Genomic DNA, 15,746 nt, shown 5'->3' with positions numbered 1-15,746 from the left:
CAATTATAGAACAGATACTACCTGGGCGAAGGCCAGACGTTTGTGTTCAAATAATTTTCAAAATAGTTTTCACTTTATTTATACGAAAAAGGCAAACAAATACTGGAGACAACGGCACAATGGGAATTTTGTTTAACTTGATCAAAAAAAGATAGAGACGATGTCCGTTTGTGAATCCAATATTACAATCTGGGAAGTATGCGAAAACTTCTCGCAGAATCTAACCGACGCGAGAAGCCCGATGCAAAAAGCCTTTCGTGGACATTTGGGTGTTTGGAGGTGTAAAAAAAAAAGTTTTGGTAAGCAGGTAGGCTCGAACCCGAAGCCTTGAGGCGAAGGCAGAAAAGAAAGTGGGACACGTTACCGCGATGCTAAGCGGGCAACGGAAGTGAGAATGGTTGAAATTAAACAGTTAAAAAAGCAGGTGCTTAAACGAAGTCAGCGTCTGCTTTTCTAGATCAAACATCACGCCATAAAAAAATGAAATTACAGCGTGAATTTTGTAACATAAAAGTCACTCAAATAAAAGATAGAGATGACCTTGTTTTGTAAATCAGAGATATTATAATCTAGGGAGTATATACAAAGTTGTAAGAATGAATGACCCCCCCTCCTATCTAGATGGTTGTAGGTTCGATTCCTGGTTAGGGATGGGCACTAGTCTATCTGCACTCTGAGTTGTAATACAGTGAAACAGTCTGGATGACTGTATATATATATATATATATATATATATATATATATATATATATATAGTCTTTTTTGTAGTATTCCCAATTTTAGTGAGTAAAGTATGATAACCATTAGGCCAGCTTGACACAAATCTTTAAAAATTGTTTTCAAACCTACTTATTCTCAACATAAGTAATATGTCATGTGAACGATTTACGCATGCGCATTCGTGAAACAGTTGACAAACAGATAAAAATCTGAAATCCCCCCTTCCCCTATGTACCAATTTTTCAATTTTGACCCCTTAACAATCCTTTTTCCCAGATGAAAATGGATTAAAAAGTTTTCCACTTATCTGAATACCATATATACCAAATTTCAAATCTGTAGATCAAAAATTTGTTGAGCATATAGGTTGAGAAGTTCCCACACACACACACATACATTCTCACTTTTATAAATATAATAGATTATTTTGAGAATTTTTAAATTGGTTTTAAATATTTATCTTTTGATTCCATAGGACACCTCTTCCACGGAGCAACAACCTGTGCTTCAACTGAAAGATGTTTCTTCGTTTGGAACGCGCATAAATAAAAAAAAACTTGAAAAGAACGTTTTAACGCGAGTACATGATGCCGACAAGATTATTTTTGGTTCTCCCAAATCCACATACAAGTGAGGACTTTTTTTTTATTCTGTTGTTACTTATTGACAGGGTGTTATGGTATCAATTTAGTTGTGAGGACATTTTTTTTATTTTTTTATTCTGTTGTTACTTATTGACAGGGTGTTATGGTATCAATTTAGTTGTGAGGACATTTTTTTAATTTTTTTATTCTGTTGTTAATTATTGACAGGGTGTTATGGTATCAATTTAGTTGTGAGGACATTTTTTGGTACTTATGCAGAGAAGTTATAATGCTGAAATAATAACGTTATCATTTATATACCCATTCTTAACACAAGGAGGGTGTTTTGTAACTATTCTGGACTTTCACCTAACAATTTAATAAAAAAAAAAGATATCGTAAAACTTGAAAATACTAAAAATAATAGCATGGTAACTTTTTTGCATAAGCGCCCATTTTTTCTATAATATTTATTATTGTTATTAACAGAGTATTACGGTATCAACGCACATGTGAAGACATTTTTTTATTCTATTATTATAATTAATATTATTATTAAAAGGCGTTATATCTTTTGTATGGTTTTATAATATTATGCATGCATCCTCTTATGTGATGTTCACTCAGGAAGGGTTGAACTGGCTTCCACTTAAAGAGGAAGTTTATAAGGGATATTAAATTCACAAGCTGTCCTCTGTTAAGTTTTTACCCCAATTAAGAGAGATGATTTTGACACTAGTTTTTGCATTTTTTTTAAACAGATTTGTCGCTGTCCTCCCACATATTGTTAATGTTTCATCCAATGCTAGTAGGCGCAAGTGGAACGTAAACAAATTCTGATTGCCAGAGTTCCCCATCGGCCATTGCAGCAATTGGCTCAGTTCATGCCAAACCAGTTTCGTCTTCAATAATGGATTTCAGTGTTATACATGAATGTCCAACTCTTCTTTTTGCATCTGTAATCCAAAGTAGAAGCTTTCCTGCTGGTTCATCATGGCGATTAATATGACTAGCAAGTGCTAGACGTCTCTGTCTCACAATATTTGAAACATGAGGTAGGGAACCCTACAATGACTTGATTGTTGGGTAACTTCTCCAGGATATGTTGTAGGCTAGTTGGAGCATTCTTGTATATTTATCTGTATACCTTGTCAAACACCACTCACAATCAAGCACATATTAATTGAATGTACTAATTTTGTAACAGTAAGAAATCGATTCTACAAAGAAAACAATATTAAAGAGTTATTTGATAAAAACAATCCCCACACCATACTCTCATATCTTAAAAAAATTGGCCTTTATAAAAAATTTAAAAAGAACCCTTTATACAACGGTCCTGGATATGACCTAAAACTATATCCGATGGTGAGGCCCCACCTTGCGGGCCTTGGGGAGTGTGGAGCCACCCTTTAATTGCCATTGCTCTCAGGTCCACTCTGACCCGGAGTGGTAGTACCTGTTAGGATCCCAACTATGGGTTAAATAGAATCTGACTTAAAAAAAAAATATACTCCATTAAAAATCGTTCCTCAAAATAACTAGATTCGGCATTAAATAACCTGAAAAAGGTTGATATGCTGTAAAACAAAAACAACCAACCAACCAACTTATATATTTACCATCGAGATGTTTTTAGCATGATACGCTTTGCGTTCATGATTCTGAGCCATACAGAAGGATTGACTCTATGCTTTGAAAACCTTGGTTTTAGTTTCTTTCTTGATTGGAGATTTTCATACTTTCTGTAAAGAATGAACTGCACTCCATGCTAGCGTGATCCTAACAGTCGTATCATGTTCGCTTTCGTAATAGTCTCACAGGTATTTGAAGTCGTCAACATAGTCAATTTCTGATCCATCTGATGAAAGCAACGGTACCTGGTATTACCAGTGTCTGGTATTCCCAAATGTTTACCTATATTGTACTGACAAAGGTCAAGGTTTTGGTGACCTAGTGTCAGTATGGTTTTGCATAGTGTATTAAGAGATTTTTTTTTTTTTTATAAGGAGTTGTGTTTGAAGGCTATGACACTGAAGTTTGATAGAAAAACGCTGTTGATTGTGATTCAAGTTAAATAGAATAAATGACAATATTACTTATTTATTGACTAACGTAATGTGTTGAACTAGTTATGGTATTAGTGGTGTTCTTTGAATTTTCTAGCAAGACCTCATCGTCAGAAAGAAGAAAAAAAAAAATTATGTGTAATTACTAGGTTTATGACAAGAGAATATTCTTATCATTATTTTGACTCTCGAGTATATATCCGACACAGACAATCGAGAACCACATCACTCTAAAACATATAAGATATTAACTGATATATACTCGAGAATCAAAATAATGAAAAGAATATAAACCTAGTAATCACTAGGTCTGTGACCGCAGCATATTCTTTTCATTGTTTTGACTCTTGAGTATATATCACTTAATATCTTATATGTTTTTATATAAACTGATGTGGTTCTCGGTTGAATGTACTGTGTCTTACTGTGTTGAATGTATACTCGAGAATCAAAATAATGAAAAGAATATAAACCTAGTAATTACTAGGGCTGTGACCGCAGCATATTCTTTTCATTGTTTTGACTCTTGAGTATATATCAGTTAATATCTTATATGTTTTTATATAAACTGATGTGGTTCTCGGTTGATTGACTGTGTCTTACTGTGTTGAATGTATACTTGAGAATCAAAATAATGAAAAGAATATTCTCTTGTCATAGCTCTAGTAATCAGTTAGTTTGGGATGTGCGTTTGCCAGGAACTGTAAGTTATGGAATATCTGCTGCATTAGACTTGAGAGAATAATTACATTGGTAAATAAATAATTAACAGTAAAAAGATTATTGAAATCTTACAGTATATTTATGAATCTATCAGAAAGAAAGGATTTGAGGATTTATAAACTTTAAATTGAAGAAGAAACATTCAGTAAGAAAATGAAAGTATTATTCACAGATGAGAACAAACAAACATGTCGCTTTTTTTTATTCAGTCTTCCTGCTGCTAATACTTTATTTCTGCGTTGTTATAGTCTGGTAGAATATAAAACAATCTGAAGAGGATGTTGTAGTTTGCTTGAAGCATTGTGAATAGTGTATATCTACCACTAGTCTCTCCCTCTTAGATAAAGTCTAAAAAAGAGTTTGTCAATCCAATCGGTCCCACTTTATCAACTAAGCTCCAGCCCCTGTCTCATCACTGCAATGTTGCATCATTGTGCCTGTTTTACAAATATTTTAATGGAATGTGTTCTGATGAACTCGTTTCACTTGTACCCCCTTGTTGTGAAGGAACATAACTGGCTATACACCGGTTACAAACTGTATATATATATTGGACTGTTTGGCAGACAGCGGCAGACAGCGGCAGACAGCGGCAGACAAGCAGTCGCAGTAAGACGGATAGTCTTACGTGTTGATTATCAGACTTTCTTCCCCATACTTGTTACTATGTACTTCTATTTACCTTAGGCGAGCAGCCTTACGTTTCTGTATTATAAATAAACCCCATTACACATACCACTCGGTGTAACTCACGTTTGTCTTTATTTCCTAAGTATTTAGGAATATAACAATGGCGACGAAAGGATGTTCTTTCTCTTAACAGAGATAAATTACCGTACCAAGGACTGTGTACAATGCAAGGATTTTTTGTTTTACGAAAAAAACAAACTACACAAGGATTTTTGACCACGTGCGTCAATGAATTTAAAAATTTTTCCTACCTAAAGTAGCGAAAAGTACGGATTTTTCTTCGTAAAGAACTCACAAGAAATTATAGAAACATGTTCAAGGTAAAGTGGAATTTATATTTATTTTGACAAGTAAAAAAAAAAAAAAAAAAATGGTCGCAAGTTGAATTCGAAACTACACTAAAGGATTACGAGTTTCGAAAGAAAAAAATATAAATACAACGTCTATTGTACCATTTTATGCCACGTGGGAACGGCAGCCATATATTTTTTTTTTTTTGGAAAATTAATTGTTTGTTATTGCCTTTATATAAATAATTGGAACTATTTGTCGTGGGAAGTAAGAAATATTTTGTGTATGAACTTACGTTGTTGAAAAAAAAAAAAAAAAAAAAGAATTATTTTACAAAGCCTGTTGAATTACTATGGATGAACTTTGTTGAAACGTGTTGTGTCTGCATATTGCTACTAATTTACGATATACGTAAATTTACGATTTTTCTTTGGAATTATTGTGTAGAATTCGAAAAGACATTTTTGTACTAGAAGCTAACATGGAACAATTAGCAGAGTTAACTAAGGCTCTAGCCCTTAGCATCCAGGAACAGACAAAAATGACTCAACAATTTTTAGCGCAACAACAACAACAACAACAAATTCAACAACAACAGCTACAGCAACAGCTGCAACAACAACAAGAAAGAACACAAAAAACTTTAGAGGCACAACAAGAACAAACAAACATACTACAACGACAAATGTCGACACAGCAAAAGAATTTAGAAAAGCTAATTCTAACGTCGACCGGGAAGAAGACTAATTTTTCTGCCGAGGGTATTTCAAATTCACTAACGGAATTTCGTTACTCCCCGGATACTGGTGTTACTTTCCCTGCATACTACAGAAGATACGAAACAATTTTTACGAAAAGATGTTTAGACTGGACCGATGAGGAAAAAGTTACCCTGCTACTACAAAAACTGGGTACTGATGAAAACACCAAGTATGCAAATCTAATTCTACCAAAAAAACCGGAGGAGGTTTCGTTCGAGGAAACAATTAGTACCTTGTCGAAAATATTTGATAAAAGGGATAGCCTATTTCACTCTAGATACAAATGTTTGAACATTCAGAAGGCAGAAGCTGAAGACTATCTAGAATATGCTTGCACTGTGAACTGTTTATGCGAATCATTTAAATTGAATGAAATTTCCGCAGACCAATTTAAATGTTTAATCTTTGTACAAGGTCTCACAGCACCAAGGGACAAAGATATACGTTCACGGATCCTAACAATTATGGAGGCGGATCCTAACATAACATTGCAAAAAGTCACTGAAGAGTGTCAACGTCTGATTAACATAAAGAAAGACAACACTCGCATTGAAGAGAAAAATATTTTTAAGGTGCAGCAAGTAAAAAGGCAAGGGACCACAAGAAAGTCCAGGTTCCAAGAACACAGGATCCTTAAAGGATACAAAGACCCAAAGCTAAAGTGTAAATGTTGTGGTAGTTTAAGACACAACAATAAGACCTGCTGGTTTAGGAACAAAATATGTTATGAATGTGGTCTCAGAGGTCACAAGGGAACATACTGTGCCCAGAAGAAAAGACAAGGGACCGATAATGTAAATACGCTTCGCATGAATAAAGAAAAAAGCTGCGAAAGACGGAAATATGTTGATGTTCGGATAAATGGACATCTGGTTACATTGCTTCTGGATAGCGGTGCAGATATTAGTATTATAAATGAAGATATATGGAAAAGGATAGGTCGACCTGAATTAACGAAAACCAGAAAGACGGCGAGAAGTGTGTGCGGCAAAAGATTAGAGTTCAAGGGAGAATTAAAATGCAAAGTGACATTCGCTAACCAGACTCATAAATCCAAAGTGTACGTCGTACCAGGAAAGAATACATGCCTGTTTGGGGAAGATTGGATTGTCCTGTTTAATTTATGGGAGAAACCCATAAATTCGTTTTGTAACGTTTTAACTGCAGAAAAAGCAAACCAAAGGGAAGACTTCCTGAAGGATTTGAAAACTGAATTTCCCAATGTTTTTGCCGAAGGACTAGGACTCTGTATTAAGACAGAGGCAAAATTTGAATTAAAGAAAAATGCCACTCCAGTATTCAAACCTAAAAGGAATGTGCCTTTTTCAGCGATGGACGCAATCGAAAAAGAGTTGGATAGACTTCAACAACTGGAAGTCATTGAAAAAGTTAACCACACAGATTGGGCAAGTCCAACCGTGTATGTAAAGAAAAAAAATAACAGAATAAGGGTCTGTGGAGATTTTTCAACGGGTTTAAATGACTGTCTATTGGACCATAATTATCCCCTTCCGTCCGCAGAAGATCTGTTCTCTAAGCTTAACGGAGGAAAAATTTTTTCTAAGATAGACCTCTCAGATGCTTACTTGCAAATTAAGATCAGCGATGAATGCTCCAAATACTTAGGCATAAATACTCATAAGGGCATTTTTAAGCTAAAGAGGCTTCCTTTTGGATTAAAGGTTGCTCTTGCTATTTTCCAGCAAATTATGGACACGATGCTGGCAGGGTTGGAATTTTCAATGGCCTACCTTGACGATATCCTAATTAAAAGTGAAAATTTGCAAGATCATAAGAAGCATGTAAAAGAAGTATTCAAAAGAATACAGGAATTTGGTTTTAAATTGAGCCCAGAAAAATGCGATTTTTTTATGAAAAAAATTAAATATCTAGGTCAAATAATCGACAAAGAGGGTCGAAGACCGGATCCACAAAGGACTGAAGCAATTGAAAAGATGCCTGCTCCAGATTCAGTGACAAAATTAAAATCGTTTTTGGGATTAGTTCAATACTATGCAATTTACATCCCTAACATACATAATTTAAGAGCTCCTCTTAACGAGTTACTGAAAAAGGGTGTTAAATGGAACTGGAATAAGGAATGTGAATCTGCTTTCCAAAATATCAAAAGATGTCTACTGTCAGACTTAGCATTGGCACATTTCAATCCAGAAAAGGAACTAATACTAGCAACGGACGCCAGTGATTACGGTGTTGGCGCTGTATTACTTCACAAGTATGAGGATGGTAGGACAAAAGCTATCGCCCATGCTTCAAGAACGTTGGTTGCAGCGGAGAAAAATTACAGCCAAATTGAAAAAGAGGCGCTGTCGATAATATTTGGAATTACAAAGTACAATCGATTTCTCCATGGACGATCTTTTATTTTGCAAACCGACCATAAACCCCTACTTACCATATTTGGATCAAAGAAAGGCATTCCCACACATACTGCGAATCGATTACAGCGATGGGCTGTAACCCTCTTAAACTATCAGTTTAAGATGGAACATGTATCCTCAAAAAAGTTAGGACACGCAGATGCATTATCACGGTTGATCCCTAAAAGAAGCGAAAGTTTCGAAGAAACGGTAATTGCTGCGCTTAAAGACGAAAGTGAATGTACAAGTTCAATGTGTAATATGATACGTGAACTTCCGGTAACTTTCGAAAAAATAAAAAAAGAGGCAGTAAATGACATTTTCATTAAGAAAATGAAAAATCAATTGGGATGGATAAAAAAAAATAAAAAGGTAGATCAAACAACGCCTTTTTCCATCTGTGAAGATGTGCTCATGTATGGTGAGAGGATCGTAATTCCACTAACGTTACAGAGGAAAATTCTGAAGGAATTTCATACAGGTCATCCGGGCATTTCGAGAATGAAATCCCTTATGAGAGGATATGTGTACTGGCCTGGTATGGACAAGGAAGTTAAAAAATGTGTCAAGACATGCAGAGGATGTCAATTAGCAGCTCGAGATCCTCCAGTAAAAACGACGCCATGGCCAAAGACGGACCTACCCTGGTCACGTCTGCATATTGATTATGCGGGACCTATAAATGGTTATTTTTACTTGATTATTGTAGATTCTTTTTCAAAATGGCCAGAAATATTTAAGTTTAGACATCCAACAGCAAAAAACACTGTGAGTGCGCTTAATGAAATTTTTAGCCGTTTTGGAGTGCCAAAAACCTTAGTGAGCGATAATGGAACAGCATTTACTGCTCATGAATTCAAAGAATTCTGTGACTCACTAAATATTCTACATATGACAACACCTGTGTACCATCCACGATCGAATGGGTTGGCCGAAAAATTTGTAGATACGTTTAAAAGGGCACTTAAGAAAAATCTTACTACGGACACAGACGAACAATGTATTCAAACATTTTTAGCAATTTACAGGGTGACACCAAATCCTAATAATAATGTCAATTCTTCCCCGGCTGAGCTAATGTTTGCAAGAAAGATAAGATCTGTCTTCGATAGGCTGCTACCAGAGAAAAAGAAAGTTTTCAAAAAAGAAAACCTTAATACCAAGTGCTTCTCCCCAGGTGAAAATGTATATTTCAAAAATTTTCAAAATGGACGAAATCAGTGGGTTGAAGGTATTATCAAAAAAAGGATTGGGAGCATGGTCTATACCATCCAAGGATTAAGTTTTGTCTGCAAAAGACACAGAAATCAAATACGTCCCAGACTGTCTCCAAATGTGGAAGAGACACCAATGGAAACATTGTGCGATATTTTTGATATACCAAAACCAGCGTGTGTACCGCAAACAATGAATATTTCGCCTGAACCGACCATACGGGCTGGACAGAAACCTTTACCCCGGGTAACGCTGACCAGAAGGAAAAGCGCAAGAAAGAGAAAAGTTACCAGGAGATTAAGCCCTGACCCTAAAAGGAAGAGGTATTTAAGCTAAAATCAGGAAGATTTCAGCTTCAGGGGGAGGTGTTGTGAAGGAACATAACTGGCTATACACCGGTTACAAACTGTATATATATATTGGACTGTTTGGCAGACAGCGGCAGACAAGCAGTCGCAGTAAGACGGATAGTCTTACGTGTTGATTATCAGACTTTCTTCCCCATACTTGTTACTATGTACTTCTATTTACCTTAGGCGAGCAGCCTTACGTTTCTGCATTATAAATAAACCCCATTACACATACCACTCGGTGTAACTCACGTTTGTCTTTATTTCCTAAGTATTTAGGAATATAACACCCCTCAACGTACATATCCCCGACAAACCTGTTTAGCAATAAGATCTCACCCCTTCACTGTTGTTGTCTCTAAATGCCAGAAAGCTTTCTATTCTAATAGTTTCTTCCCTCGAACAGCTAGACTTTGGAATTCTTTTCCTGCTGCTTGCTTCCCTGGCTGTACTGATATGCAGAAGTTTAAATGTAACATAAACAAATATCTTGTTAATCTTTCCTAGACATGGCCCCAAATAGTAGCCCCTTACGTTCAAGTGGCGATATGTTTTGTAAGGGGTGAATATGGGTAAAAAAAAGAATGTGGGAGAACAGCGACAAGTTATAGGGTGCGTGTTGCATTAGATTTGTAGAGAGTAAGTACATTGGTAAATAACTAACCTATAAAACAGTAGATGTGTGTGTGTATGAAAATATTTAACCAATAAACTCTTGAACTACTGGTTACATAACACTAATGTCAACAGGAAACAGTAAACATAAACCAAGGATAATTTATAATGAGTAAAATCTTTATTTGGATGAATAACGCATTCAAAAGTAGCAAGTCGAATGACAAAATGTTCATTTCAACTTGCCAACATATTTTTATTTTGCACATGCGCAAATTCATTCATAACTTCATGTAGTTTAATTTTAAATATTTATTATTTATCTGTTGATAGCTCAAATGGTAAAAAACACAGCTAGAGCACTAAATGTTTTGGTTTCAATTCTAGCTGATCATTTTTTTTTAACTTTTCAAATCAGTACTATATATATATTCAATAGATAATTGTCTCTATAAATAATAAATACAAAATTTGAATGAATTAAAATATATTTAAGCATATTTTACAACTAGACAAGGCTAGTTAATAGTAAACAATTATTGAAATCTTTTATTATATTTATAGATGATGTAGTTTCCTTGAAGCATTATGCATAGTGTGTAAGAGTTGTATTTGAAGGCCATGACAATGCAGTTTTGTAGAAAAACGCTGTTGAATCTGACACAAAGTAAACAGAATAAATGACAATATTGAAGGATGGAAAGCCAGGATCTGGTGATCCTTCAATACAGTCATAAAAACCTGTGACTAGTTCTGATGCTATCGTAAAAGTTAAAAGTGTGTTCATCAAGTGAAATGGACACTACAAGTCTTGAGAAAAAACTGACCAAAAACAAAAAATGTTATAATCAAAATATATTTTTAAATTGTCACTTTGAAATATTTTTTTTTCAGAATGATTTTTTTTTCTTTTTTTTACATAAGGATAAGAGTTAAAGAGTGTACAGCAGTCAAAAGGACAATATAGTAATCGATAGTAATGGAAGTTTGGTAAATTTGTTAAAGCAGAAACAAACTCACAACATCTCTTCTGTGAGATAGAGGTTGCAGCGAAGAGAAAAGGACATCTCCCACCAAGCCATGATTTTATATAATAAAAATATATATTTAAAAATTAATGTAAAATGATAATCTTTACTTTTAAATGTTTAAAAAAAACATATTTTTTAGACTTTACGTTGAAATGTTTTTTAAAAGTTTACATAAAGAAACTAGTTTTTAATGCACACAAAAAATACCCCTATCCAATTAAGAATATTCTCTAAAAAATTGACTTTAAATATATTTTGATTATAACATCTTTTACTAAAAAGAAGCATTTTCAAAAGAAAGACAAGTTTTTCTTATATAAAGTTTTAAAATTAAACTGGAATTACATACATATTAATCAGAAAGGACTTTTTTCGATTATACACTAGGAAGATTTCTGCTACACAGAAAGTGAAAGTCAAAATTAAATAAGTTCACTGATAAAACGGACGCATTTTCATAATGAGCGGTTTCTGTTTTTTGGTCCCCTGACAAAAGGAGGGTAGACCTATAAATTCACCCTCGTCCGTGCGTCTTTCCGCACTTTTTTCAATAACTATGCCTTGTAAGTTTTTTAAATTTTGCACAAACATTAAACATGATATGAGTAAAATGTAACAGAACGGATTTTCCGGGAAAACTCCGGTTGTTCCCTTAGGGGTGCCTTTCGTGTTAAAATTGCTAAAATTGACACTTTTTTTGCTTATTAAAAAAAATTCATGCTTTGGGTTTTTATAAAACTTTCTGAAAAGTTTTAACTAACTGATTTCTATATAACTTTGTTTGTCTATACTTTGTGATAACTCTTGGGTGTGCCCCAGGGGCTCTTTTAGGACTAATAAAAACATTCCGTTTTTGGGACTATTTTACCATATTTGTGCAAAATTTTCTGTATATGTCTATTTAGCAGTTTTGCATGGTGCTGAACTCAAATTTACATATGTTAAGGCCTTAAAATGCACCATTTGTTCATTTTCACCAGGATTTGACGCCCCTTTGGGGACTTTGGGGGCTAAATGGGGGGGGGGAATGCTGAACTTAGTCATTTTTTTATGCCTTGTTCACTGTACATTCACGGGGGACCACACATGCTTCACCTGTGTTTGTTTGTTTTTTTTTTTTTGCTTTTCTTTTATTTAATGATTTTGTTTTCTATTTTTCTAATTGTTTTACAATAGGGCTCGATTTTCACCTCTGGTTGTAACTTCATCCTGTCTTGAAAAATCCATGAAAGCAGATCTGGAGCGAACACTCAGAGTTCTTGGAGGGAAAGTTGTAGGCGAGTGGGGACCAAGTTGCACTCATCTTGTCATGCAACATTTGTCTATAACTGTAAAGGTGAGTACTCAATGCTACATGAAAAGGAGCAGAGAGTATCTACATTTGTATGGTCACATTTCTTGATGATTGGTGAACGTGATTGACTCATAAGAAATATTTTTCTATGTATAAAAGGTTCGGTGAAAATTCAGAATTCAACCAATTTTTTAAAAATATGGGGAACCTTAGATTGAAGCTTGTCCCCACCCTTGCCAAACTTTCATAAAAAAACACTTGTCTTGCTAAAAAACGACCCTGTTGTCTAACTCTGTCCTATGGGGAGGCATTGTAAATAGGTACAATCACCATCAACAGTCTCCCCTCCCACTCACTAACTGTGCCTAAATCTAATTGCAAATTCCATGGATGAAGCTTCTTTCCTAGAACTGTCTACCTGTGGAACTCTGTTCCGCTGACCTGCTTTCCAGCTGACTAAAATATATGGTCACCTTAAAGCCCAATGTAAACAAATTCTTGCCCTCCTAAATAATCAATTTCTATTCCATTTCCACCAATAACTATTAATATGCTGTTGTCTCAGCAACTACTGTACATTCATTAACCCTTATCCTCTAGTGGCTTTTAGGGCTTGATAAGTTGTAACTCTCATGTAAAAAAAAATAAATAAATAAATAAAACAAAACAAGTTGCGAGACTGTCTCTGCTTTATCGTTATTTTCATGGCAAGTGCTCGTCTGAGTTCCAATCTATGCCCCCCCTCACCAAACATTCGCAAGAAACACTCATCTAGCTGTAACCACTATCAATAATTTCCCCCACTCTTTATCTGTGCTTAGACCTAAACGTAGATTCCATGAGCAAAGCTTCTTTCTTAGAACTGTTGAATTGTCTTCTGTTTGCCTGCTTTCCAGCTGACTACAATATGGTCGTCTTCAAGTCCAATGCAAACAAGTTCTTGATGAGCCGTTCCTCTTAAGTAATCCAATTTACCAAATTTACAATTCTAACGATTACTATGATATTGTCTCTTTGACTACTGTACACTCTTTAACCCTTATCCTCGAGTGGCCTCTGAGCCTTGATAAGTGGTGATTCCTTTGTAAAAAAAGAAAAAAAAAGGTACATACCCATCATGGGATGAAAATGTCATACTCCAAAAAATCATGTCAATTGATCAGTAGTTTCTTTTTTAACTTAAGAAAATCAAACTTTATGAAGAAGCAATATTTAACATTCATCACTGGTTACCTCTCCTTCACAACCTCTCCAGAAATAGAGATCAAAATCAGCCTCATAATAGCTGCGATTTTCTATTAATCTATAAAAATCGTAAAAACAAATCTTGCATGTTGTGAATTAATATTGAGTTATTTCTAATGTGGGGACATTTAATCGGAATCAACATCATAAAACTTGGAAGTTTTAGGGTATCGGGATCGATATTGGAATCGGAAAAATTTGTGCATATTTACTTCTTTTTTTTTTTGGATTTTGTTTAAAACAAAGTCTTCCATTGCTGATAGTAATAAAATAATAAATATTTATTGATTTTTAAACTAATAGTAAAACTAAAATCTATAGATCATCCCCTACAAGTGTATTTTTACGTTTGAGAAAAATACCTGCACATTTAACATGTGTTTTTGCGATATAGTTAAATATTTAGAGATTTATAAAGAATCGGAATGGGTAAAATATTGGAACTGTTCCATCACTAGTTATTTCCCTTGTTTTTTTTTTTTTTGTGTTTAGATTGTTTTTGCCAAAATGGTGAATAGTCAGTCAGCCTGTAAAATGACAATCTAACCAATCCATAGTGATGTTACCTATGTGGGGAGTGGCTCCATATTGTTGAAATCGTTTTTCTCTCATCATTGCATGCCACGAAAGGCATCAAATGCGCTTCTGAATTTAAGTAACAGAATGCTCTTTATTGACTATCACTGCCTTCTCGACAACACTCTCAAACCAAAATGTTCTGCAGTGCACATCAGTGTAATGGCCGTTGAATGATTTTATTTAGTGCTTGAGATCCTCAGAATTTTTGCTGTTGATGTTGGCCTTATCATATCATCTATTTGAATAAATATTCTTTTTTTTTGTCAACCTTGCAGAATAATATTAACATTCGTGGATTTGGAGTTTACAGCCATTCTTGTAATCAAAAAATGTGTTCACCCCCAAGCAAAATAAAAATAAATTATAGCATAAATCCAGTGAGTGAAGTTTTTCCAGGTAAAGAATTAATCCAGAATCAGTAGAGCATAGTGGTCTTCTCGTGTCAAACTGGAAAGCTATCATTAAAGGATTCAAAAGAGATTTAATATATTTTATAAAGTGATTCTTGCATCTGATTGGTTTGTTCTTATCACCCCAGGTTATATAATTGGCCAAATTTTTGTGGTCATACCAACTTCTAATGCCAAAAATATTACAACAGTTATTAGCCTCCAAATGGATCATGTTCGTACTAAAACAAGCCAGATTGTACAGTTATCTTGCTGTTTCTTTTTTTTTTAAACTAGCAGTTCAGCCTGATTTTGCTTGGGCCCTATGTACTGTTCATAACTTTATGTCCATATGTATATATATATATATTAAAAAGTTTGACGCATGTCCAGGTATCCTACATCTAAAATTTCAAGTGTTTAGACCCAAAATTGGTGGAGTAGTTTGTTAGAGTCTGCAAAAGTCAACTCTTTCAACTTTGACCTGTTGGCAGCCCCAAATTTTCGCCCCAAAACTGATTAAAAAGCTTGCTGCATGTTTGAATACCCTTTATGTAAAATTTCAAATATTTAAACCCAAAATTGGCTGAATAGTTTGCTAGAGACCGCAAAAGTCAAATCTTTTGAACTTTGACCACTTGGAAGCCAAATTTTCAGCCAAAAATCGATTAAAAAGCTTGTCCTATGTCTCAATACACTTTATGTAAAATTTCAAATGTTTAATCCAAAAATTGGCTGAGTAAATTGGTAGAGACCACAGAGGTCAAATTTTTAAAAACTTTGACCCCAATTTTGACCCCTTAACATTT

At 34.6% G+C, this 15,746-nt stretch overlaps 1 protein-coding gene across 1 annotated transcript in view; it reads left to right on the top strand.

Annotated features, from left to right (window-relative positions):
- The window catches only part of LOC145243640 (nibrin-like), an 82,412-nt gene that overhangs the window by 12,756 nt on the left and 53,910 nt on the right, over nt 1–15,746 (top strand). Inside the window, exons 3-4 of the mRNA XM_080106663.1 lie at nt 1,196–1,350; nt 12,607–12,766. Coding sequence (XP_079962789.1) covers nt 1,196–1,350; nt 12,607–12,766 — 315 coding nt within the window. The remainder of the gene's footprint in view (nt 1–1,195; nt 1,351–12,606; nt 12,767–15,746) is intronic.

The sequence above is a fragment of the Euprymna scolopes genome, chromosome 22, assembly GCF_053919585.1.
Source record: "Euprymna scolopes isolate OS-2025 chromosome 22, ASM5391958v1, whole genome shotgun sequence".
Taxonomy (NCBI): domain Eukaryota; kingdom Metazoa; phylum Mollusca; class Cephalopoda; order Sepiida; family Sepiolidae; genus Euprymna; species Euprymna scolopes.
The sequence above is the reverse complement of the archived record's forward strand: the minus strand, read 5'-3'. Positions and strand labels throughout refer to the sequence as shown.